This window comes from Drosophila nasuta, chromosome X (genome assembly GCF_023558535.2).
Source record: "Drosophila nasuta strain 15112-1781.00 chromosome X, ASM2355853v1, whole genome shotgun sequence".
NCBI lineage: Eukaryota > Metazoa > Arthropoda > Insecta > Diptera > Drosophilidae > Drosophila > Drosophila nasuta.
In genome coordinates this window covers 32528695-32553309 of record NC_083459.1, presented here as the reverse complement: position 1 = coordinate 32553309, position 24615 = coordinate 32528695, and the positions used below count along the sequence as shown (strand labels likewise).

Genomic DNA, 24615 nt, shown 5'->3' with positions numbered 1-24615 from the left:
AAATATAACCAAAAACAAAAACGAAACCAAAAAAACGAGAATCGCCACCACAAAAAAATAAAAAACCTACCAAAAAACAACGAAACGGGGGAAAAAAAAGACAACGTAAAAAAGGAGGAAAAACGAGGCTGGTAAAAGGGGGAGGATAGGGAGGGGGAGAGGGAATGGGAGGAAGGTTGCAACACGGACTCCCAACAATAATAATAACAACAACAACTGCAGCAGCAGCAGCAGCAGCAAAAGCACATACAAAACTGCTGCAGATGCACAAGGATGCAAAGGACAACAGCAGAGAGGAAAGTGGAGATGGGGGAGGGGGAGGGGACTGCAACGCAGTGGGAGTAGGCGCAAACTGGACGCTGGCCAAGAGCGTGGGGCGTGGCCTTTTTTTGCTCATTTGCAACGCACTTTGGACACTATTTTTGCTGGCGCTAGCTGCGCAGCCTTCTCTCTCCCCTCCCTCCGTCTCCGTCTCCTCCATCTCCTTTCTTCCTCCATCTCTGTCTTCATTTCCTTCTCTGCTGCAGTTGCAGTTGCCACTTGCCTCGCGTTGCTGTTGCTGCTGCTGTTTTCGGTTGTCGGCTTTCGATTTCGGGCCTATGCTGCGTCACCCTCTCCCCCTCTTCCCCTCTGCCCACTCCTCGCTCCCTCTTCTGTTGCTGCCTATCGGCCGTGGCCATTCCGTCGCTTGATTATGCACATGCCACCAATGATGTGTTGCCTTTTTCATTTATTTTCGACAATCCCCCCAACCAACACCCACACACATAGTTCTATATACTCTCACATCTCTCTCTCTCTCTCGCTCTCTTTCTCTCTCTCGCTCGCTCGCTCGCTCGCTCGCTCGTTTTTTTCCCCTCCTTTTTTTTCGGCGAAATAAAAAAATTGTCAAAATAATATAACGCAGAGCCCGCATTACTCGCAACATTCCTCTCCCTCCCTCTCCCCTTGGAACACCTTCATGCCCCACCCTCTCTCTTTCTCTTTCTCTCTTTGTCTATATCTCTGCCCGCAAAAGGCCTATTAAAGCATAAGCACTTTCAAGTGAAACGATGCCAAATATTCCATTGTACTCGAAAAGATTTCATCGCTAGCATTCCCCAAAAAAAAAAAAACAAAACTCTCTCTCTCTCTATGTTAATTGCCATCGTTAATGTTTATAGAGAAAACTAGTATTTCAATCTATGAGATCATAATTCATCAATTCCATTCTCACCTTGTATTTTATGCTAATCACAAGATTAAATCATCTTTAACTTGCTAATTTCAAATAAATCAAAAGCTGTTAGGAAACAAAAGTATTTCATGTGAATCGATATATAAAAAGAAGAATTTTTATATCGATTCACATGAAATGCATAAAAAGAAGAATTTTTTTATCGATTCACATGAAATACTTTTGCTTTCGAAGAGTTCCTGACTTATTGGAGATTAACGAGTTAGAGTTGCAGTTTCATATAAACTTTATCTGCGAAATAGCTTCAAAATAGAAATACTCAAAATAGTGATCGAAAATTGAAATTGTTGAATTAAATTGTTCTCAGCTCATACAATATCTTTGATATGTAGTCAACGATTCAGTCTATGCAATAAATTTAATAGAGCTGCACTCATCTCAGCAAAATTTTTGTATTCAGACAAATCCCAAAAAACAATCCATTCAAATTTTAAATACGGGAAAACTGCACAATCGAATATGAAACATATCTCTTTCAATTTTTTGATATGATTGTGAAATTGATACGTTAATTAAATAAAATTACAAAGGTAATGTATTTTATGGTAATAAATCTATGAGAAAACGACACGGAAATTATTATCTCAAATAAATGAAAATTGTCTACAAAACCTTGATTCTAGAAAAATGTAATTAGCTTTACTTTAAGTGCCTTTAATGAAAGTTGAAATTAAGTGTCAATCACAATCGAGTTGAAATTCAAATAAAAGTAAAGCTCACTTTAGGAATATTTTGAGCAATGAGCAAACTCTGATCATTGGATTTCAAATAGTTTAACTCGAAAGAAACTGCTGTATACAGATTCAAGTCCTCACGATTGTACGTTAGTCCGGTTAGAAAAAGAATTTTAAACAGATTTCAATTAAAGATGATTAGATTGAAAAGTCGAGATGGATTTCTATTGAAATACATAGATTCCAATCAAATGTAGATGCAAGTTGAACTTTAGATCGTTAACTAAATTATTAGCATCGAAAAGAATATATAAAAAACAGACACAATAATTGTGTGAATAATTTATATATTGAAAAGCAAGGAAATAGTTGTGAACAATGAAAACAAAAGTAAAATTACCTAACGATAGGTTTATAGCAATTTTAAAAGAAAAATACAATCTATGTATACCAATTATATTAGCATATAAAAGAAAACATAACTTTGCTAATCAATCAAAGTAAAACTAAGTGAGAAAGCTACGGTCGAGAGTGTTCCTATCTACCCAACTCCAATAAACCATATTCTAGAAATATACTTAAAATATACCACAAACGTGCTAAAATATACCAAAATCTATATTTGCTATATTGATATAGTACTAAATTTAAGAATGTGAGGAATATACCAAATAAATATACCGCAAAAATAATAAAGTACTATTTTAAGCAAGTAAATAGACCAAATTAATACACAGCAACAAATACTAAAATATACCGAATGCTTTACATTGGAAATATACTATAGAGTTCGGAACATTTCAGATTGTCATCCAAAGTGAGTAAAGGATTTGCTATAAAAGATGAAAAGCTCGCAAAAATACTAAATATTCGAAGTTCGAACTAACTAATACTAGTTAAGTAGAACCGATTTCGATAAATTATACTATAAATCAATGATAGTATATCGAAAATACTAAACGATTATTCAAATGAATTAGATGCGATTTAAAAGCGGAAAAGTTCAAACAGATTGCAATAGACAAATGCAGATCAATCGAGGTTCTATGCAACGCTAGCTAAATGTCGCCTACTTCAATGCAGCGTGCAACACGGAAACGTGGCAGCAACAACAGCAGCAGAAGGATGGTTGGAAGGATGGTGCTGCAAGGGACACGCCACAAGGCCAAGCGAAATGAGGCTGACAAAAAAGTGCGAAGCATTTGTCAGCCTCGCATCTCGCTGCGAGCGATTTGAGGACTTCACACGTTTCCCTCCATCTCTTCCCCTTCCCCTTCCCTATCCCCTACCCTTGCCTCTTCCTCTTGTTGCTGCCACTCGGTTGGTGTTGGTGTTTTCTGTATCTCTGTCGTTTTGTTTCTGCTTGTGCTTCGATGTTATTGTTGCGGCTGTTTCTGTTGTTGTTGCAACTCGCGTTTGTTTGGGGCACGAATGCGCGCTCTGAGTGTGGCAACTGTGGCAAGGGGATGCGGAATTGAAGTTGTTTTGTGGCACAAGTTTGGGCCGAGGCAACGCTCCCTCTCCTTCCCTTTCCCCTTCCTCTTCGTTTTGTCTCGTTTTGTCTTTGGCTGCGTCGTTGTCATCGTAATTAAAATCATGTTAGAATGCTTTGTGAGCCTCGTTGCAATTGCTGCACTTCCGCGGGCCTTCATTGGTCTGTATGTGTGTGTTGCAAGTGAGTGTTGCAAGTGCGCTTGTGGTTGCTTATGCTTTTTATTATCCTTATGCAGTTGACATACGACGAGCTCAAAGACTCAAACACACTCAACTCGCGTTTGCTTTTACATTTTTTTCGGTACACTCAAAGTCAGTCAGCCTTTTGTTGTTGTTGTTGTTGTTGTTTTCGCAGCTTGCATTCAAATATTAAAAAACACGAAGTCACAAAAAGAACAACAACAATAGCAAGAACAGTCTACAAATTGTGCCTTTGATTTAAGTCAGCGTTGTTGTTGCTGTTGCTTTCATGTTTCATGTTACTCTGTCGCTATTTCTCCGACTGCAGCCTCCAGCACAACAACTGCGGCACATGATTAAAAATAAAATTAGTTACGAACGCGAATCGCTTGATAAACATTCATTCAAACTGCATTAAATCTATTCCACTAAGCGAAATGGAACTCAAACTCAATTTAAGAAAGCGATGTTGAATAATAATCTAAATTCATTTATAAGATTTAGTTACTAGATTCTCAAAATCATTTCATTTTACAATCTGGAGACCATTTTCTAGTATTCAAAACTAATAGTTGTGAATTATAATACAAATTGATTTATAAAAATAAATCAGTTACGAACTCTCCTCGCTTAACAAACATTCAAATCAAGCTAAATGGAACTCAATCTCAAAAGCTCAAGTTAAATCGAATAATTTTGAATTATATAATTTCAATTATAAGAATTAGTTACTAGATTCTCAACATAGATATATAATTCTATTTATTGTATAATTTAGAAACAAATTTCTAGCGTCGAATATAACAAGATCAAACTCTGCTTTCATCAAAATATATTCTTAATTCACATTTCAAGATTCAGATTACATCAAAACTAAAATAAATAGTTGTCAATAATAATATAATTATATAAGCGAAAGCATTAGAAAAATAACTCGAAAGCATAAAGAAAATGATAAATCTATATAAAATATAGAAAAGTCTTCGAAATAGTTTATTAAATTGCACATTTGACAAACAACTTTCCAATTTCAAATTAATTCAAACTAAAACGAAAAGTGGCGAATAAAAATATAATCTCAAACATAAAAAACATTCATTGACTAAAGCATCAATATTGAAAGGAAAATATAATGAAGCACACAACAATTATGTAATGCGATTTGAAAAGCAAAGACGGAACGATAAGTAAAACAAAAGTGGCGAATAAAAATATAGTCTCAAAGAGAATAGCACACTATATTATCAAAAACTAATCTGCGGATGAAAAGTCCTTAAATATTTATAATTCTAATTTGAAATTTCTAAATCGAATTTCAGATTATTTCAAACAAAAATTAAGAATGGTGAATTGTTGGTAGATTCACAAATCAAATCCAAAAAACTCTATTACAAAACATTAAATCAAATTACGAACAAAAACTTTCTACTTTCATTTTATTTTAGTTTAAAGTAATCTGAAAATCAATTTAAAACTTTTTACTTTCAGATTAGAAAATCTATAATAATATTTCGATAATAATATAATTTGCTTTAACTGCATAACTTATGCTTAATGACTGCAGTTATAGATTTAGTACTTAAGTTGTTGAAATCCTCAATGCAGATAAAGAAAATAGTATTTAATGAATGTGTAATAAGAAAAATTTCGAGCTTGCCTCTGAAGACTTTGCATACTTCATTACTTAGAAGTAAAAGTAAAGAGTATTGCATTAAATGTGATAACATAAAACATGGCATCTTCTAATAAGTAGAATTTGTAAATTAGAAGCAGACTTTTTACAAGCTGGCCTTTGTAGCTCTCTCTTTCCCTCTCCCTCTGCCCCTCTCTCTCTCCGTTGATGTGTTCTGATACATAGTATAAATCAATGTTTAGCCCTTCGCTGACCATTAATTCATTTGCTGCCTGCCGCTTTTGGCTCTCGTATTTACAACTGTCACTTTGGCAACCACAAAGGGATGAGTGAAGTGGGTGGTGAAAAGGGGGGCAGGGGTCAGGGGGCAGGGGGTTGCCATTAGTCGTTAGGAGTGCGCGAATTCAAAGCTGGACATGGATGTAGCATAAAAACTTTTGCATTAAAATTCCAAACAATCGCAGTTATTCACCTTATCTAAAACACGCCGCCGCAGAGCGAAAAGGCGCACATTTGCCAAGGGGGGGGGGAACGGGGAAGCGGAAGGGGAAAGGGGAACTGGCCACACCTTTGGGCACGCAGTACACAGTAAAATATAAAACATAAAAAAAAACCAACACGACGCGAACCCTTTTTCGGCTCTAGCTGCGTCGTCAGGGGAGCAACAGAGGGGTGGGGGTGACGGGTAAGGGGTGAGGTAGGGGGAGGTTATCCCTCTTTTACATTTATTTTTTTCGGCGTTTTTTATTTAATGCGCGCATTTCACACATTTCACATTTGGTCGGGCGGGGTGGTCAAAGTTTTTATCGATTTGCTGCATAATATAAAAGCAGGCTGACGAATGGAGAGTGGGACTGGGGCAGCAGAGGGGGGAACTGGGGGGTCAGCCAAATATGCCTAGAGCAATGCCCATGTCAATGTGGTGTTCAGTTTGGAGTGAGCCGAGTGAATGATGCTGGTTCTCCCGATGTTGGTCTGTTGTTGGTCTCTCGCTCTCGACGCGGCTAAAACGGAACCCAAAGCCGATGCCAACGCAACACACACACACACACACACACACACACACACACACACACACACACACACACACACACACACACACACACACACACACACACGCGCACACACAACACAAAAAAAAAATAAGAGCATACAACGCAAACAAAAAAAACGAAGTAAACCCAAAACCCAAGTGATTAATTCAACATATTCATATGTGCGTGACGCAGCCCCCTTTCCCTCTCCCTCTCTCCCCCTCTTCACCGCTCGCCGTCAATAAGCCGCGAGAGTAACTCCCGCGACCAATCCCCCCCCCTCCCTTATGTCTCCCCCGCCGTTGCCTAATGAGCAAACGCGAGACAAGGCAACGCAATGCGACGCTAAACCGAAAAGTCTGTCATGCTTAGGCAAAGGGTTGCCGTCGCGGAGAACGCGGAGAGGGGAGGAGTGGGGGTGAGGGAGAGGGGGTGACTGCTGCCTCAGCATATGCGCTGGTCAGTGAAATATGAGCCAAGCGCGTCTCCATCTCTCCATTCTCCACCCTTTTTCCCCATTCCCATCTCAGTCGCTGCCGCAGTCGCCGTTGGCAGCAGCGACCGCAGCTACTTTCTAATTAAGCATGTTTAGTTAGGCGAGTGAGAGAGAGAGAGAGAGAGAGAGAGAGAGAGAGAGAGTGTGGAGAGCTTGGAGACTTTGCGCTGGTCAGCGGCACAGACAGCGAAACATGTCAGCAACAGAACCCCATTTGGGTGTTAAGCACTGGGGAAGAGGGGTGCAAAAGGGGCGGGGTGGAAGTGCACACGCATGTCTAAAATATCTAAATCTCCGCTCACGCTTATCTCTATACTATGTATGTATGTGTGTATGCAAAAAAGGACGCTCTACACACACATATGTGTGCTATACATGAGCGAACCCTTTTTCGGCTTTGACGTTGCCAAAAACGGCAAAAACAAAAAAAAGTTTCTAATGAAAACTCCCAAAAAAAAAAATTAAAAACAACAACAAGAAGCCACTAATACCACCAGCTAAACAATGGCGACAAGAAGAAGCACATAGCACAAGGGATCTATATGGGGTTTGCTTCCATTTCCATTCCCATTCCTATTCCCAGCTTCCAACTTCAGCTACAAAGATCCCGCTCCATTTACATTTTTCCTCTGTCCGTTCCACAGTCTAAGCCTTCTAACTAACCGTCCTATGTGAATAGTATATACGACAAGAAGAACCACATAGCACAAGGGATCTATTCCGATTTCCCACTCCTATCCCAGCTTTCAACTCCAGCTACAGAGATCCCGCTCCAGGTTTAGCCTCCATTCCCATTCTGATTCCTATTCCCATTCTGATTCCTATTTCCATTCCTATTTTCGTTTCCTCATGCTAAGCCTTCTAACTACCCGACCTATGTGAATAGTATATACCTATATACATAATAATATATATAGTATAAGCATATTCACTTGTACACTGATAAAAATCAGGAATTGACTATATTAAGTATTCATGAACAAGATAACAAATATAGTATTTTCTGGGTATTAACTTTTTCTTACGGATTCAAGCTTACAATAAATCTATATCTATAATAAGAAAAGGATATTAAATAAACGAGAAATTTCAAACGTTAGCTACTAAATGCCAAAATAGTTTCATTGACTTTGTTCCCAGTTATTTACTTTATTTAATGCTCATACTATATATTCATATACAAAACTAAACTCAATCAAAATGAAACGTTGCTATGGCATCCTCGATCTTCAGCTGTTTTCCCCAATTAACTTGATAGGAACTTTCATTTGATTGTTTGGATTCTTAAGCGTCATGAAGAGAAACTAACAGAATTTTATGAAGATGATCTAAAAGATTTTTAAGTGGTGAAATAGTGACATATCATCACAGTTTAAAGTGCATATTAATCAACTTTGAAATTAGGAATTTGAAAGGATGAACAATAGTGTAATCAAGTGACTAATTTGAATTGCTATTAAACTATAATTTCAACAGCATGAAAGCGAATTCACTCGAGGATTTCTTGCCGTGTGCTCTACTAGAATGTGAATGCGAATATGAATGTGAATATGAATATGCACGAAATACGTAAACGTTGCATACTTTGAGGCGCAAAACCAACAAACTCTTGCTAATGGTCGCTCACTCAGCCTCAGTCTGTTTATGTTTGCCTAAGCAGCTCCAACTCCGACTCAGATTCCAACTCTGACTCCAACTCCGACTGCAGCTGGGGAGTCAGACACATCATTAGAGCTACTGGCCCACACTTTATGTCGAACCCTTTCCCAATCTCAGCTCTGCTCTAGTCGCCGTCTCTGACTCCTCTTTCCCCCGCTTTGCATTCGCATTTGCTAAGCAAACCCCTAACGACACTTGCAGTGCAATCACTTGCAATTGCATCCCTTAATAGCGCAGCCCTCCCCCCCCTTCCCTCCTCCTCCTACTCCCCATCATCATCGTCATCCCTCTTTGAGTCCATTCTCAAGTGCAGCAGCAACTTATGTTAGCTTTTGCCATGATGTCGGCTATCGGTTACATTTTCATTTCTTCTTCGTCTTCGTCGTCGTCGTCTTCGTCTTTGTCTCCTTCGCTGTATTTGGCGTAGTTCAAGTGCAGCACCCCCTCCCCACTCTCTCCCTAGTCCCTTGCCACCCCCTTTTGGCCTCGTCGTGCAAATTTGACACATGCACAAGTACAAAAAACAAAAAAAAAAAGAAAACGTAAAGCGAGCACACACAAAAAAGGTCAGAACAAAGGCGAGCTGCTGCTGCTGCAGGATGTAGTCAACGTTCTATTCCAGCTAGTACCACCACCCCCTACTCCCCTCTCTCCTTCTTACACTCTCCTCTACTTCACTCACTTCATTTCACTCTCAGAACTTACAGCACGCACATCCTCAATTCGCCAAGCAATTCCTTTTTAGATTGAGCTGCAGCCTCAACCTCAACTTCAACTTCAGCTTCAGTATTTTTCCTCGCTTTTTTTTCTATTCACTCCCCTTCCCTCCTCTTCTCTTCACCCTTCCTCACACTACTTGGTTTGTGTTTTGTTTCCTTGGTTGACATTTGTGTGCTGTGGCAACGGGCAACGTGATTTCAATAGCGCATCGCAGACGCAGCACCTCAAACTTTCCATTTCGTTGCATTGACAAATATTTCTTTGCATTCCCCCTTTCTCCTTTTCCACTTTGCCCTTACCTCCTCGCTTCTGTTATGTAAGCATAATTCCTGCTGTTTTTTTCTGTCAGTCTCCCATGTGTGTCTTTGCATTCATTAGCTTTGTCTCCGCACGTCTCACCGACGTCTCCTTTTTTTTAGCAAAAGAGTTTATTATTCTTTACGTTCTCTATCAGCGAAACTTGGAACTCTCTTCTCCTATCTTATCCGATACAACATCTACTAAAGCTTAACAACTTATTTTCCATCACTAAAATATTTAACGTATCGAAAATTCATCGCAAATCTTTAAGACAGTTTCCGATTTTCTGAATCCACTTGCATTTTATCATGCCTATATCTAGTTTTTTTTATATATATTTAGAAAGATTCAAGAGATCACTTACCGATTAATAGTTTAGTCAAATCCAACGATTGAATGCAGATAATTTTGCAAATTTATTGGCATCCTGCAAAAAATAATTACAAATAATTATTATTTAGGTTATCAACTAAAGATTAAAATAACTAAATTTTTATGCTGATATTTCAGAAGAGGCAAAATCCACAAATATAAGAAAATAACAATTTATGCCATATTAAGAGAAGAGTAACATATTATATAATATAATTGCAATTCGAAAAATGTGAAATCTTAAAAGTAAAATTCAAAAATGCAATATTTATTACATTTGACATAATATTCAAAACAGTGCGATATTCATTTAAATATATACCAAATGAATATACCGCAAAAATTCTAAAAATATACAAAAGGCATCAAAATATACCAAAGAGTACAAAGCTTACCAGATTGTCAGTCAAAGCAATTAATAGTGCGATATTAATTTTAAAATATACCAAATTAATATACCATAAAAATACTAAAAATATACCAACATACATTTTAGGTACCTTGATGCAATACTGCATTCAAAATATACCATAGAGTGCAAAATATACCAGATTTTCATCCAAAGTTGACCACGATCAAGAATATATATACTTTATAGTGTGAGAGATGCCTCCTTCAGCCTGTTACATATATTTCCTGAAGGCACAGGGCTATAATACCCTTCTACCCTTTGGGTAGCGGGTCTAAATAATATAGATTGATTTGCAATGAAAAGATTTCAATGGTAAATAATTAAATAATCTGCATTTCTCACAACAGAAATGTCTCTTACAATAATTTGTTGTATGAAATATAATATTTCTGGTAGTTTTTCTTTGCTTTTCAAAGCATCTTCATTTCGTAGAAAGATGCAGATGTGAAGTGCAAGTCGTATAATAAATTTTGCTTTTTGTTTGGCAAACGTTTTTTGAATGAGTCATGAGACGATGATGATGAAGGGATAGAGTGAAGAAGGAGAAGCATTTCTTCATTTATGAGTTGCAATTAAATGTGATATGCAAAAGAAACGAGGGTGGAACAGAGAACAGAGAACAGAAAGAGAGAGAGCTAGAGTATTAGTTGTGTCCCCAATCTTGATGCAAGCTGGCATCATATCGATTGCAGCAAAAGTGAAATCTTGCTCGAGGAAGGAAGTGCAAGGATGGAAGAGAAGGAGTCTTCTGCTTGAAAATGGGGTTAAATTGCACAGAAATCACGCAGCAGACACATACACCGAGAGAAAAGCAGCCCCCAATAGTCGAGTGAGAAAGAGAGAGTGGGAGTGGGAGTGAGAGAAAAGGAAGAGGTGGCTTTGTTTGACGCACTTAACACGGCGATGGCGACATGCACTTGAGTTGCACAAAAGCCCACTCATACATGCACACACTAGCACACACTCACACATAGAGAGGGGGAGTGGAGAGTAAGGGGAGATAGAAAAGGGAGCGAGCGATTTGCACAGTTAGATGCACTAGACAGACACGAGACAAAAACGGAGCCAACGGAGCCAGACAAGCGAGCTTGTCTAACATGCAACAACAACAACAAGAACAACACCCCAGCGGCAACTGCATCCCTTACTCCTTCCCAACTGCATCCCTGGGCTGTAACCCTTTCAAGTCGACCACCCACCGGGGCATTATGCATTAGAATGCCGACTTCGATGTCATGTGTTGACATAGAATCCTTGCTGCCTGGCCCAGGTTTAGTTGCAGCCTGCCCTCCCCTCCCCGCCACCCTTCCCCTTTGGCGCCCTTGGGCTGCAGGTGCAAAGGCGAACGAAAGTGAAACGGTGGATGAAGCCGCGTCTGCTGAACTGAAGCTGAGTTGAAGTCGGAGACTGAGGAGCAGCTGCTGCTTGAGTGCACTTTTTGCACTATTCAAAGTTAAAGTGGTCGTGGAGTGAACGGAGTGTGGAACAGAGTGAAGTCCGGGGTACGGAGTGTGGAACGGAGTGAAGTCAGGGGTAGGGAGTGTGGCAGGCAGACTCGTTCATTCGTTCGTTCGTTCGTTCGCTCGTTCGTTGGTGGTGCAATGTCACATCTTGCACTTTTTTGGGGTCGTTTGTGGGGTTGAAGGACGCACGCGAGGCGTCTCAGTATCCGACTCGATCTCCACCTCCATCTCCGTCTCAGTGGGGTTGGCAATTTTGCGCATGTGGAAAGGAAAAATAATGCAGCCACGACAACGACAATGATGCCAATGCCAATGTCAACGTTGCTGCACAATCAAAAGGTGCAAAGATGACTTCAAGCTGAAGCTGAAGCTGAAGCTCAACTCGGGCCCACTTGAAAAAAAAAAGGGGCACTCCAATTGCAACCCCATCGGTGGGTGCGAAAAGTGAAAGCGCCTCTTGCCAAACAAGTTGTGGGTGGAACACAGACTGAGACTGCGACTGAGACTGAGACACAGAAAGAGAAAAAGAAGGAGCTGCAGATGGAAATCGAAATGGAAATGGCGTGGAGCCAAGCCATCGTTACCATAAAAAACCAATGAAATTTCGCTTAGGCTCGCTGCGTGCTGCGCTTTACGAGCGAGCAGCAGTCCCCAAGGTTTCTCAGACTCTGCGACTCCGCCACAAGGCGCGCCACTGTAAAACCTTGAAATAAAAGCCAAAAGCGCACTAATGTCCTTCGCTTCCTTAACGGCTTGCCTTCAAATTGGTCGAACTCAAAGTCGATGCTGTCGCCAATGCTGTTTAAGTAACAAATAAAAAGTTCGACAAACAACGCTGACAAACTGAAGACCAAATACTCTAAGAAAGGATATAGATTACAGATGTAAAACAGCAAAAGAGAAAGACTCCCTAATCAAATCACATTGGACAAAGAAATCATAATAGATTAACTGATTAAAAGATATTAAGACGAAGAGATTAAGAAACATATAAAGTGTTAAATAGAAAGATCATAGGTAGAACTAACTAGAACAAAACTAATCAAATTTCATTTAACAAAGATATAATAAAAATGATTCCACACTTGTTTACAAACTATCACATAATACCTAATAATAATAATAATTATACCTAATGCAAGTACTTTTAAAGAGGAAGTATGTCAAAGATCCTAAGCAACAATAGAGAAAGGCTGCTAATCTAATTACATTGCGCAATGAAATCACAATAGATCATCATAATAATCATCACAATTAATCAAAAGATATTGAGACCAAGAGATTAAGAAATATATAAAAGGTTGAATAGAAACATCGTAACTAGGACTAACAAGAACCAAACTAATCGAAATTTAATCTTGATCTGGGTGCAAACATAAAAACTTATATCCCTATATCTTACAGTCTCTAGGATCTAGGTATTCAAAAGGACAGACGGACAGACAGACAGACGGACATGGCTATATTGGCTCGGCTGTTGACGCTGATCAAGAATATATATAATTTATAGGGTCGGAGATGCCTCCTTCTACCTGTTACATACATTTCCTGCCGGCACAAAGTTATAATACCCTTCTACCCAATGGGTAGCGGGTATAAAAACACAATTAACAAGTCAGAAAGCTACAGACGAGTGTACTCGACTGTGAGATACCCGCTACCCATTTTGAATAAAAGCAATATATTTCGCGGTACTTTTCTCAAAATATACCGAATATACTGCAAAAATACTAAAAATATACCAAATGGTATATTTGGTATATCGACATAGTACCGCATTCAAAATATACAATAGACGGCACAATATACCAGATTTTCAGCCAAAGCAACTAAGACCCCTAGTAAGGAGGCGTTTTTGTCCATACAAAAGTATTTCTAAAATAACTTCGACAATTTTTATCTGATCGCAACCAAATTTTCAGGAATCATAACTACTATAGTAATTATAATATGTATATAGCAAAATTCGCAACTTTAGCTTTAAAATTACGCTTGTTATTCGATTTTTTTGATTTGCAGGGGCGGAAGTGGGCGTGGCAAAAATTTGAAACAAACTTGATCTGCGTGCAAACATAACAAAAAATATAGCTCTATCTCTTATAGTCTCTGAGATCCAGTGTTTGATACGGACAGACAGACAGACGGACAGACGGACATGGCTATATCGTCTCGGCTGTTGATGCTGATCAAGAATATATATATTTTATAGGGTCGGAGATGCCTCCTTCTACCTGTTACATACATTTCCTGCCGGCACAAAGTTATAATACCTTTCTACCCTATGGGTAGCGGGTATAAAAAGAAAATTGGAAAATAAAAAAATTAAAATTTGTTCTGGCTTAGCAAAATCATCAGGTTTAATTGGTTGATAGTTGATTTAATCTACGTTTCTGTTTTTAATATCAATTTATCTTCAACAGAGTAAATAAATTGAATTACATTTGCTACTTATATAAAAGCAGACATCTGTGTTTGACGAAAGTCAAATGACTTGAGAAAGTCAGCATGCTTTAGGCAAAGAGTATGGCGAAAAAACTTTGTAGAGAAGTAGAAGTGAAGGAGGAGGAGGAAGTGGAAGTGGCACTGCCACTGACAGTGGCAGCAACAATAGCAGCAGCAGCAGAGGCAGTTGAGGTCTCATGTGCGCGGGCGACACAACTTTTTATTCCTTTGTTTAGAATAAAAATATAAATGTGCACGTGTTTTGGCAATGGCCTGCGTTTTAGTGGTGGTAAACGAACGAACGAAAGAACCAACGAACGCATCATACGCAGCGCCAATAGATTCGCATGGGGACCGCGAGTGTGGCAAGTGGCGAGTGGGAGGTGGGAGGTGGCAAGTAGAGGGAGGCAAATTGCGGACAGTGGACGCGGATTCGCTGGGGTTGTTGTTGCGAGCAGTTAAATTTTAATGTTGCTGCCATATCGATATGCGTGCATGAATCTGCCACCTCTTGCCTCCACCCCTGTCTCTTGCCACATGCTACGAGTATGTGTGGCATAACATTTCCAGCAGCATACTACGTGCTGCCTCAGCCTCAGCCTCAGCCTCTGTCGCTGCAGTTGCGATAAACTTGGGGCTGTGTTTAGTTGTGCTGCAAATCTAAAAGTGTTCTGGGTGCCAGCTGTAATTGTCACCAACACACACTCTTACACTGAGAAAAAAGACCAACTTCTAAAATCAAGAAACTTCACATTTGTGTTCGACTTTAAAAACAAATTCGTAAAGTTAAGAACATTAGTCTAAGCAATGCCACATTTTAAAAATCTGACCAAAAGTTTTGGGTTACTTAAATCTGTAATCCGTCGAAATTCTTATGAAGTTTTTATCGAAATTTGAGAATTTTTTATTCATAGCAATCAATAGCAAACTTAAGAGGTCCTGGGTTCAAATACTGCGCGAATCGAAGATAAATTTTTCAAAAGTAAAATGGAATTAAAATAGAGCTGAATAACTGATAATTAAAATTTAAAATATTAAAATAAATAAGTAATTAATAAAAAATAAAAAACAATAAAATATAATACAATATATTTTAAATTTCTATCATTTACCTATAATCTTTAGATAGATTGTAAATATGTAATACAAAATATATAAATAGGATTTTTAGTTATGAAACTATACGATTTTTATCTTCTTATTAATATGAGTGCAATCATAAACTTATAAGAAAAGAAAAAAATATAATGTAATATTTTGTTAATCTTATAATAAGATTTTTGGTCTGAAAATTATTTTATTTTATTTTTTTCTTATTATTAAGAACTTGGGTCATATATTAAATGTTCTTAAATCGAGATGTGATTTCTAACATAAGGATTTTCATGTTCTTGACGCACTTTTTGGACCAAAATTCTTAGTTCTAAGACCAAATCTTGATTTTAGAACTGCTTTTTTTTTTTCTGTGCACCCGAGCAGCAGCAATAGATTGAGTTGGAGTTGGAGATGGAAGCCTGTGCATTGCCTATGAATATCTCATGAGCCGAGGAACTCACGCAACTGGGCTTTTCTTTACTCTCTCTGTGTGCTTTGCATAAGTTCGCAATGACGCAAATTCTAATCAATAGCGAGTATTTCCCACATCCTGTCGAACGCAAATGCAAACGCAAACGAGAACTCAGTTCAAGGACGAAATCGAACTCAAACTCAAATTCATACTCACACTTTGCAATCGATGTGACATTCGATTCGCCTTTTTATTTAAAGCAATCGATTTATTTTTTGTGTTCAAAAACTCATTCCCTATTCTATAATCTTCTCCTCTGTGTGTGTAATCGGAACTTTTCAAGGAAAGTAAACAGACAATATCAAATTAAGCCTTTCTTTCGAATTTCTTCAATGCAAATAATGATTACAAGAATCTTCTCAATCTTTCTGATATTATATGCAATTATTCAATATAAAACCGAATCGTTTTAATTGTTTCCTATTTTACTAGATTTGTTTGATTATTTGCATTATGAAATATTAAGTAGCTAAAAGCAAGGGTGTCAGTTTCTTACTAAAGCCTGATTCAATACATTTAGTTGTTCAACTTCACTTCTAGTCATAATAACATATTTCTTGCTAAACTAACTAACTAATTAACTAAACCTATATCTACATCGCCAAAGTGTAAGCAAGCAAAAAAAACTGCACTCGAGTGTGGTAGATACCATTTCAAATATGCCGAAAATATACTGCAAACTACTAAAATATACCAAACGCAATAGTTGGTTTATGAATATAGTCTACAATCAAAATATACCACAGTACCACATTTTAAATATAGCATAGAGTCCACTATATACCAGATTTGCAAACTTGTCTTTTAACAATTTTCCTTATCTCTAATGTACCACTCTTTAATCAATTCAAATATGATGTATTGATACATATAGGATTGATTCCGCCTTATTGTCTTGATTCATAAAATTTTTATTTGCTGCCCAATCGGAAAATGCAATTCTAAATCAAGCGCAGCGGTAAAAGCTCGTATTTACTTGAGAGATCTAGAAGCATCGAGGCACTTTTAGTCGCTTTTGAGGATTTGTTCTAGAAATTACTTTTTATACACAAGAGCTTTTCATGGAAAGCTTCAAGAGCTTTTTCCAAAGCTAATGAGCTTTGAATGTCCTGGGCTTACCGAATATGTTGCCCAAAAAGTTCTATAAATATCAGGGCACTTCGAACAGCTTTCGATGATTTGTTACACAAGAGCTTATTTCATGGAAAACTTTTTAAAAACTTTTACCAAAGCTGATGAGTTTTGAATGTCCTGAGCTTACCAAATTTGTCACCCAAAAAGTTGTATACCCAAAGCTCATGCCGTCGAAGCTTTAAAGCTTATTCAGCCCAATAAAGCTGCAACTATGTTAAGACATGAGCGGAGTTTCAAGTTGGTTAACGAAATTCTCACAAAAGCTAATCCTTCCAATTACACACACACATCAATGATTTGAACTCACACACACACACACACACACACACAGACAGACATAGGTACATTTAAAGTCGATAGATTTCTCTTTTTTAGAAAAGGGATCTTTAATGTATTTATTTATAATTTGAAGTATTGTTTCTCCGAGAGAGTTTTGAATCGGTTACAATGCGAGTTAATCCAAGCAGGTTTATGTGTGTGTAGAATTACAGGGTATTACAGGTAGGTAATATATATCTATATATATTTGCATGCGTATAGCCGCACTTTGTATTGTTGAGAATGTACACATGAACAATCAATCTATGTTCTTTCTTTACGAGTATTTCGCATTGTTTTCATCTCATCTGAGTGGCGATCCGCAGGACATTCGAAGGACATTCAGCTCGTGTTGCATTTGAAAGGGGATTTTCGCGTTAGTTTGATTCCGATTTTGGGGGATGGGAGATGGGAGATGGGGGCGTGTGTTATAATTACAAGCTAATGTAAAGTTAGGTTTATCCTTGCCCGATCGAAATAATTGTGCGCATTATTCTAACCTGCACTTAGATGCACATAAAATAATTCAAAATTGGATACAAAAATGGGTAACGAGTACTTAGGTGGCGACATTTTGATTCGTTATTCAATTTGCTTATGTTTTGTTGTTTTTTTTTTCTTTTTTTTTCGCTTTTTGTTTTTCTTACTTTGTTTTTGGTTGGTGTATAAATTAGTTTACTTTTAAAATTATATATGTACATACATAAATATATAATTAATAATGCGTAACTCTAGCTTAAACTGCAACGCATTTGTTATTTTCAACACTTTCATTTAGTTTATTTTTATTTGCTTTTCAATTTTCAATCTCAATCTCCATCTTCAGATCGTTCCCATATTAATTTCCATCCACATCGTCATCTTCTCTTCGCCTTGTTTTTGTTTTCTTTGTTTTCTAGTGCAATTTTTCACATAAATTCAGTCGTGATTTAAAATATTTCTTCATTTTCGTTATCAGTTTTGGTTTTCTTTGATTTGCATTTTGTTTGTTTTTCATTTTGAATTTCGCATCATTCAGTTTATCAGTTTTTCGTTTTCGTTTTTCATTTTCAGTTTTAATTTTCAGTTTTCATTTAAATAAAGCTCAAGGTAGTAATGCAAACCGGGCGCTAAATACACACAATGCACAATGCAATAGAACGAGGCGGCAGCATTTTGCCATAAATATTAATTTAATTTTAATTTTCTCTTGCATTTTCTCTTATTACGATTACAGTTAGGTTTATTATTATTACAATTATTAGTTAAGTGTTATAGTATTATTTTAATTATTATTATTATTGATAATCAGACATAAATGCAACTGAAACTTAATGCCGTGAAATTAAGTTGCTTTTTAAGAATCAAAACAGTTGAACACCAATTGCCGAATTGCGCTTGACAAATCTTCGAATCGAATCGAATTTCGAGTGTTAACCTTTTCGATCTAAATATATTATGTATGTGTGTGTGTGTGTGAATGTGTGTAATCGGATGACGCTTTTACCAGGTGAATTCCCTAAAATCACTAAACCATAATACCAATACAAAGTCAGCAACATATTCCGGAAATTCAAGTGTCTAACATAAGAAAAAAAAAACAGTAATAAATCTACGTTCATAATTCGTAATTCAACAGCGGACAACGGACGATGAGATACTGATTTGCCCTCATAATTTCTCTTTTCTCATAATAAGTATGAAATGATCATTAAAGTTAGTTCCATTGAGGATCATTTGATCCTTTGATCAAATCCGAATTGCTTCACCAACTCATTACTTTTGTTGCTAAGGTAATCGGTATCGATGATGCCTGATATTGAGCCTATTAATGAGTGATTTTCGCACAAAAACAAAAGCATTTCAAAGAAGTATCTATCTCTATGCGATGAACAATATTTATATGCAAGGTTTACTTATTGTTATTATTATTATTTGCTTTGCTGAGTCGAGAGTTTGTTCGCTGCCCTAAATGAGTTTGAATATCAGCGTTTTTCTCATCGTTATCGTCATCGTCATCGTCGCCTGCGTATTGTTATTGTTATTGTTATTGTTATTGTAAGCACAATAAAAACAGCTAAACAGCTAAAAGTACAATTATAAACGTATCGCATCACGTTTCACGTTTGATCCTTCGACAGTTGATAACTCCGATTCCAACTCGATTCGTAGGCTATGCAAACGTTTAAGATCCAGATGACACAACAGCTAGACGAGAGAGAGATATCTGGATATATTCAGCATTCTTCAGACGATTGCAGAACACACGAAACGACGAGTCAAGAAAGTCATCAACTGTCTTCCCTTCTTAGTTCTTTAGTTGCATTTGAATGTGTATGTGTATGTGTATTTGTATTTGTATAGAATTCACGTTTCTGTGTCTGTGTATTTGTCTAAGCATCTAGGCATCTTCTCTAGGTGCTTTCTACAACTGTCTTCTTAGCATAATGTCGGTTACACGTACAATATACATAAATATTACGTTATTAAAGTTAATTGTTGTTTTTTGTTTGTTGTTTGTATTTTGCTTTTGCTTTCTCTATTTGTTTTTCTATTTTTGTTTAGCCTAAGCCTAAGCAAAGTTGGCGGTGTTTTTGTTTGTGCTTGACCCACATTGAATGCATTCTATTTGCATGTGCTCCTTCTTAAAACTCTTGAAAACATCTTCTCAAACAAAGGTTTGTCATCAACAACTCGTTAATCGTTCATCGTTTATCGTTCATATTAAGCGTAATAACGCACTCTTCAAATGCGGAAGGCAAAAGGGAAGCCAAAAATATATTTATATGCTCTCTCTCTCCACGGTCAGAAAACCAAACAAAAGAAAAACCTCTACCGCATAACTAAGCAACTATATATATAATATATATAACTATTCTCATATATAATATATTGATTGATTGATTGTGGATCGTTTGAAGAGCGCAGTGCGTTCTACTTGTGCGTTTATGAAAGTGTGATGCAGACAGACAGAGCAACAAAAAACATTCTATCACTCATTCGCAAATGTAAGCTAACACATAAAAAAAGACAATCGGACATTGGGAATTGAATGATTGCAATAATTGTTGTCGAAATGATCAAAAATCAAAGGCAAACATACCTAAGATAAAGGATGATGTGTGTGTGATTGTGTTGGTGAGTGGTGTTTGATTGATGGATGATTGAGTGTTGACTGATTGATGATTGATTGATGTTTGATTGATGAATCATTGTTGATTATTTTGATGACTTATTGATGTTTAATTGATAATTGTTTGTGATTGATTGATTGATGATTGATGGCAGACTGACCGATTGACAATGTATTTAATTTAATGCTTGCACAATTTCCACTTTACGTTGAAAACTGCATAGTCATAAAATAAGGCTCAGATCACGTTAGGCTTGTATTAATTATTGTTGTTGTTCTTTCTGGTTGTTGTTGATGTTGTTGTTGTTGTTAATTTTTAATTAGTTCTTAATGTTGTTGTTGCTGTTGTTGTGGTGCTTGGCTGTTGTTGTTGCTGTGGTTGTGGAGTGTTGTTATTCGTTTTACAACTTGGGATTTACTTTTCTTTCTTTCTTGGATGGGGAGAATACAGCTTTTTAAATTCCAAGACTGCAATTAGACAAAGAAAGAAACAAAGAGTGAGACAGCGAAAGAGAACACAAATTTTACAAAGCAAACACATGAAACAGATGGAGACGGAAATACAAAGCACAAAGTGCAGAAATAACAAATGATTTTGATCAAAGGTTCTAAATGAACATATAAAAGAGGGAAGTAAATGATGAGTGTGAAATAAGCTAAACTTCTGAATATAGTAATAAGTAGTACTTTAACCACAATGAATGTATTATTTACAACAGTTTAAGTTGCTAATCAAAGCGAATTTCAACAAAGAGTCGCTTAGAGATAAAAATTGATCAATTAACAATAAAACTAACTAAAGCTTCAGCTCTTTACATTCACACATTTGTTTTAAGATTACTTGAAGTGATTGTTTGAATCTATTTAAATGAGTCAACTCGATTTAGGCTAACATGAATCGAATTATTTTGTTAACTTAATTATCTAATGGCCTCATTCGATGTACTTTAATCACAATGAATACATTATTTACAGTTTAGGTTGCCCATCAAAGAGCATTTCAACAAACGAGTAGCAAAGGAGATTAAATTTGATCAATGAAAAGCAAAATAAAGTAAAGCTTCAGCTCTTTACATTCATCAATTTTCATAAATTTACTTTATGTGATTGTTTGAATCTATTCAAATGAGTCAACTTGTTTTAGGGTCGATGCAATTGTGCATGAATCTAATTATGGAATATTTACTGATTATCTAATGGCTTGTGGGCCACACAAACACTTAATAGCGAGCACAGATAGCAAATTTATGAAAGTTATCGTGAGAGCTTATCAGCTGGCTAATGACTTGGTAATTAGGCAATGTCATGCTAAATGGCCTGATTGCGTATTGAGTTTGTCGATATCGTCGACTGAATCACATCACATCAAGTGCATTAAGAGAGGCGGACACAAACAGACAGACAAACTTATAGAGAGTGGGATAATGATTCAGACTGAGACTGAGGATGGCGATGAACTTGTGGTTGACTGGCCTTACATGCGCGATCCCTTTTGCTGCAAAACCTTGGCGCGATCATTAAGCTCCAGCTCACGTCCGGCTGTCGAGCCGCACTCTTTGGACACAACACAAAGGAACTCATTGTTCTCAAAGGGGCCGTAGTTGGAGTATTGCATGCCCACAGTAATCAACTGCTCGAAGCGCCAGCCATCCGACAGAGTTGAGATCATCTAAAACAGAGAGAGAGATATAGATACTTTCAACTTTTGAATTGCACACAATGGACATTACCTGTGTCAGCTCTTGTTCGCGGCATTGCAGCACACGATAGACGCGCTTCTTGTCCGCATACGGTCTCTGTTTTTAGAGATAGAGAAGTGGTGAATTAAGAATGTGCACTATATTGTATACTGTTCAGTTACTCACTTGATCTCTGTGACTGATGCACTCCTTGAGCAGCGCTATCAGCTGTGTCACATTATAGAATTCAGCCTCCTCGAGAACGCCTTCTTCGGAGACGCCGTCCAAGACGAGTTTGCCATGCCGCAAATAGTTGAGCACGGGCGCAAAGTACTTGGGATCTCTGTCAATTAGATATGCGCCAGTCTCATCCTGCAACAAGAAGAAGACGAAGAAGAAGAAGAAGAAGGAAACCAATTAGTCAATGGCAATGACAATGTCACATTACGTATACGTAATGTTCTCTCTACTCTCTGCACAATCTGTGATTCTACTGTAAATGGGTTTGTCATATTGTGTCAATGAATGCGCCTCCCTCCTTTCACTCCCCCACTCCCCCCGCCTGCCACCTGTCAGTCTGCCACATCGCTGAATGAATATTGTATTGCGCAGAGCGAGGAGGAATAGGAAAAACCACAAATGTTTGTGTTTGTGTTTGTGTTTATATTGTGCTCGATGGCCCATGTATTATGTTCAAATATAGATGCCAGCACATAAACCAATTCGCATGTGACCCAAAATTAACAATTTACAATGCTCAGCTGATGAATTTCAATTTATAAATACAACAACATTATGTATATTACTTTAAATTATAATAATGTGACCCAAAATTAGCAATTTGCAATGCTCAACTGATGAGCTCAAACAACAGCATAATATATATATATATATTACTTTCAATTTGCATTTCGCCCAACTAAATAAATAAACGTACAAAATTTAGCTTCACTGTTGTGCTCCTAACTTTCTGGCAACCAGAAAATAATATTTCTATAGCTATACCTCTATTAATCGATACACAATTCTTCGATGAATATTTGTGAGTCATATCATTATTTGTATTCTATTTTAATGTAATCGTCAAAATATTTATGGAATTCTGAACAATTTAGTCATATAATTATTTGTTATTCTATTTTCATTTAATATTTAATGTTGTTGATATTGCAATCGTCGAAATATTTATGGAATTCTGAAAAGTTTTCTTTATAGGTTTGCATTCTTTATGGAATTCTGTGATAGATTTGATAGATCATGATAGATTTTTATTCTTTATATAGTAAGCTAGTCATATAATTATTTGTTATTCTATTTTCATTTAATATTTAATTGTTTTAATATTGCAATGTCTAAATATTTATGGAATATTGAACAATTTTCTTTATAGATTTGCATTCTTTATAAAGCAAACTATCAATAATAATATTCAACTATTGCTCACCAAAACTAAAACTAAAAAGGCTTCAGTGCGACATTAAATATTGATTTGTTTAGCAAATTCGAGTCGAGTGTGCTAGCGAATATTCAATTCAATCAATTACAGGGTATCTACAAGTTTGTACTAATGATTGTTAGAGATGCTGACAACCCTGAAAGCTGGCTTCTTAGCTATTTCTTTAGCAAACTCAAATGTAGTTATCATTTTATCATGACGAAAATTATAAAAGAATATGAATATTCGGTTTAATCAATTACAGAGTATCTGGCAGTTGGTACTAACCACCCTGATGGCTGTCTTCTGGACTATTTAGCTATCTGACTATTTGTCTAGCTGCTCGCAAGTATTTTCTCATTGTTGTTTTTTTTGGTTTTTGGTTTTTAAACAATTTAAGCAGCGCACGATCCACATCGCCTCACACTCCCATTGCTCATCTAGCCACCTGTGAGTGTGTGCGTGTGTCGCTCTCTATACGTCTTTGTATGTGTGTGTGTGTGTCGTTTGTGTCTGTGTGTTTGTGTATTTGGGTATTTGTGTGCGCCTTAATTGGCGGCCACCAAAATTTCGGGGGCTGCTTTTGTCTTTGCAGCGGAGGCGAACAGAGGTGATTGTCTATCTGTGTGTGTGTGTGTGTGTGTGTGTGTGTGTGCATGTGTGTATGTGAGTATTTGTGTGGGTGGCAGCACGAAAAATTTAATCAATAACAAAAGCGGGTGGACACCAAGCAACATACATGCAATCTTTTTTAATGAAACTATTTGTGCATCGCAGCGAAATCCCAAAACACTATAAAAAAAAGAAGAAGAACGAAAACATCAATGGGAACAAAAATAAAGGGAAGAACTCGATTGTTCAATTGCGCGCTCTCGAATTTTTGTGTTTATAAAAGCGGCCAATGGAAAATGGCAAATAAACACACGCTTATTTCTATATATGTGTGTGTGTGTGTGTGGCATACGTGTGGTACATGTGATATTTATTAGTGGAATTTGTGGATAAATTTATTGCGTTATACAAAAATGTTTAATGTTTGTTGACGCTAGGCGCTGTGTTAGCTCCCCCCCTCCACCATCCCCCTCACCAACGTTAATCGCCACCCGCTGCCACAGAACAACAACAGAGCGTCAAGGACTCAGCAACGACAACAAGAAAAACAACAACAACAGCAACAATGACAGCAGCAGCAAAACGAATGAAACGAAAGGAAAAAAAAACAAAACAAAAGCAGAGCCCATCCCGATGTGACAC

The 24615-nt window shown here is 37.2% G+C and overlaps 2 protein-coding genes across 5 annotated transcripts in view; one reads left to right on the top strand and one right to left on the bottom strand.

Moving 5' to 3' along the window:
• Positions 1-24615, top strand: part of LOC132795431 (uncharacterized) — a 161075-nt gene that overhangs the window by 131940 nt on the left and 4520 nt on the right. The gene's annotated exons all lie outside the window — the stretch shown is intronic.
• The window catches only part of LOC132795291 (BTB/POZ domain-containing protein KCTD5), a 70474-nt gene that overhangs the window by 44086 nt on the left and 1773 nt on the right, over positions 1-24615 (bottom strand). For 2 of the 4 annotated variants that reach the window (XR_009633426.1, XR_009633425.1), the window contains exons 2-6: positions 22113-22298; positions 21978-22043; positions 21726-21916; positions 20218-20715; positions 9792-9854 (exon numbers count right to left, since the gene is read on the bottom strand). Coding sequence is in view for 1 of the 4 variants with exons in the window: in XM_060805944.1 (XP_060661927.1) it covers positions 20703-20715; positions 21726-21916; positions 21978-22043; positions 22113-22298 (456 nt within the window). In the remaining 3 variants the exon portion in view is untranslated. Of the gene's footprint in view, positions 1-9791; positions 9855-19463; positions 20716-21725; positions 21917-21977; positions 22044-22112; positions 22299-24615 lie in introns of those variants that run through there. The other 2 variants (XR_009633427.1, XM_060805944.1) reach the window with 2 other exon arrangements.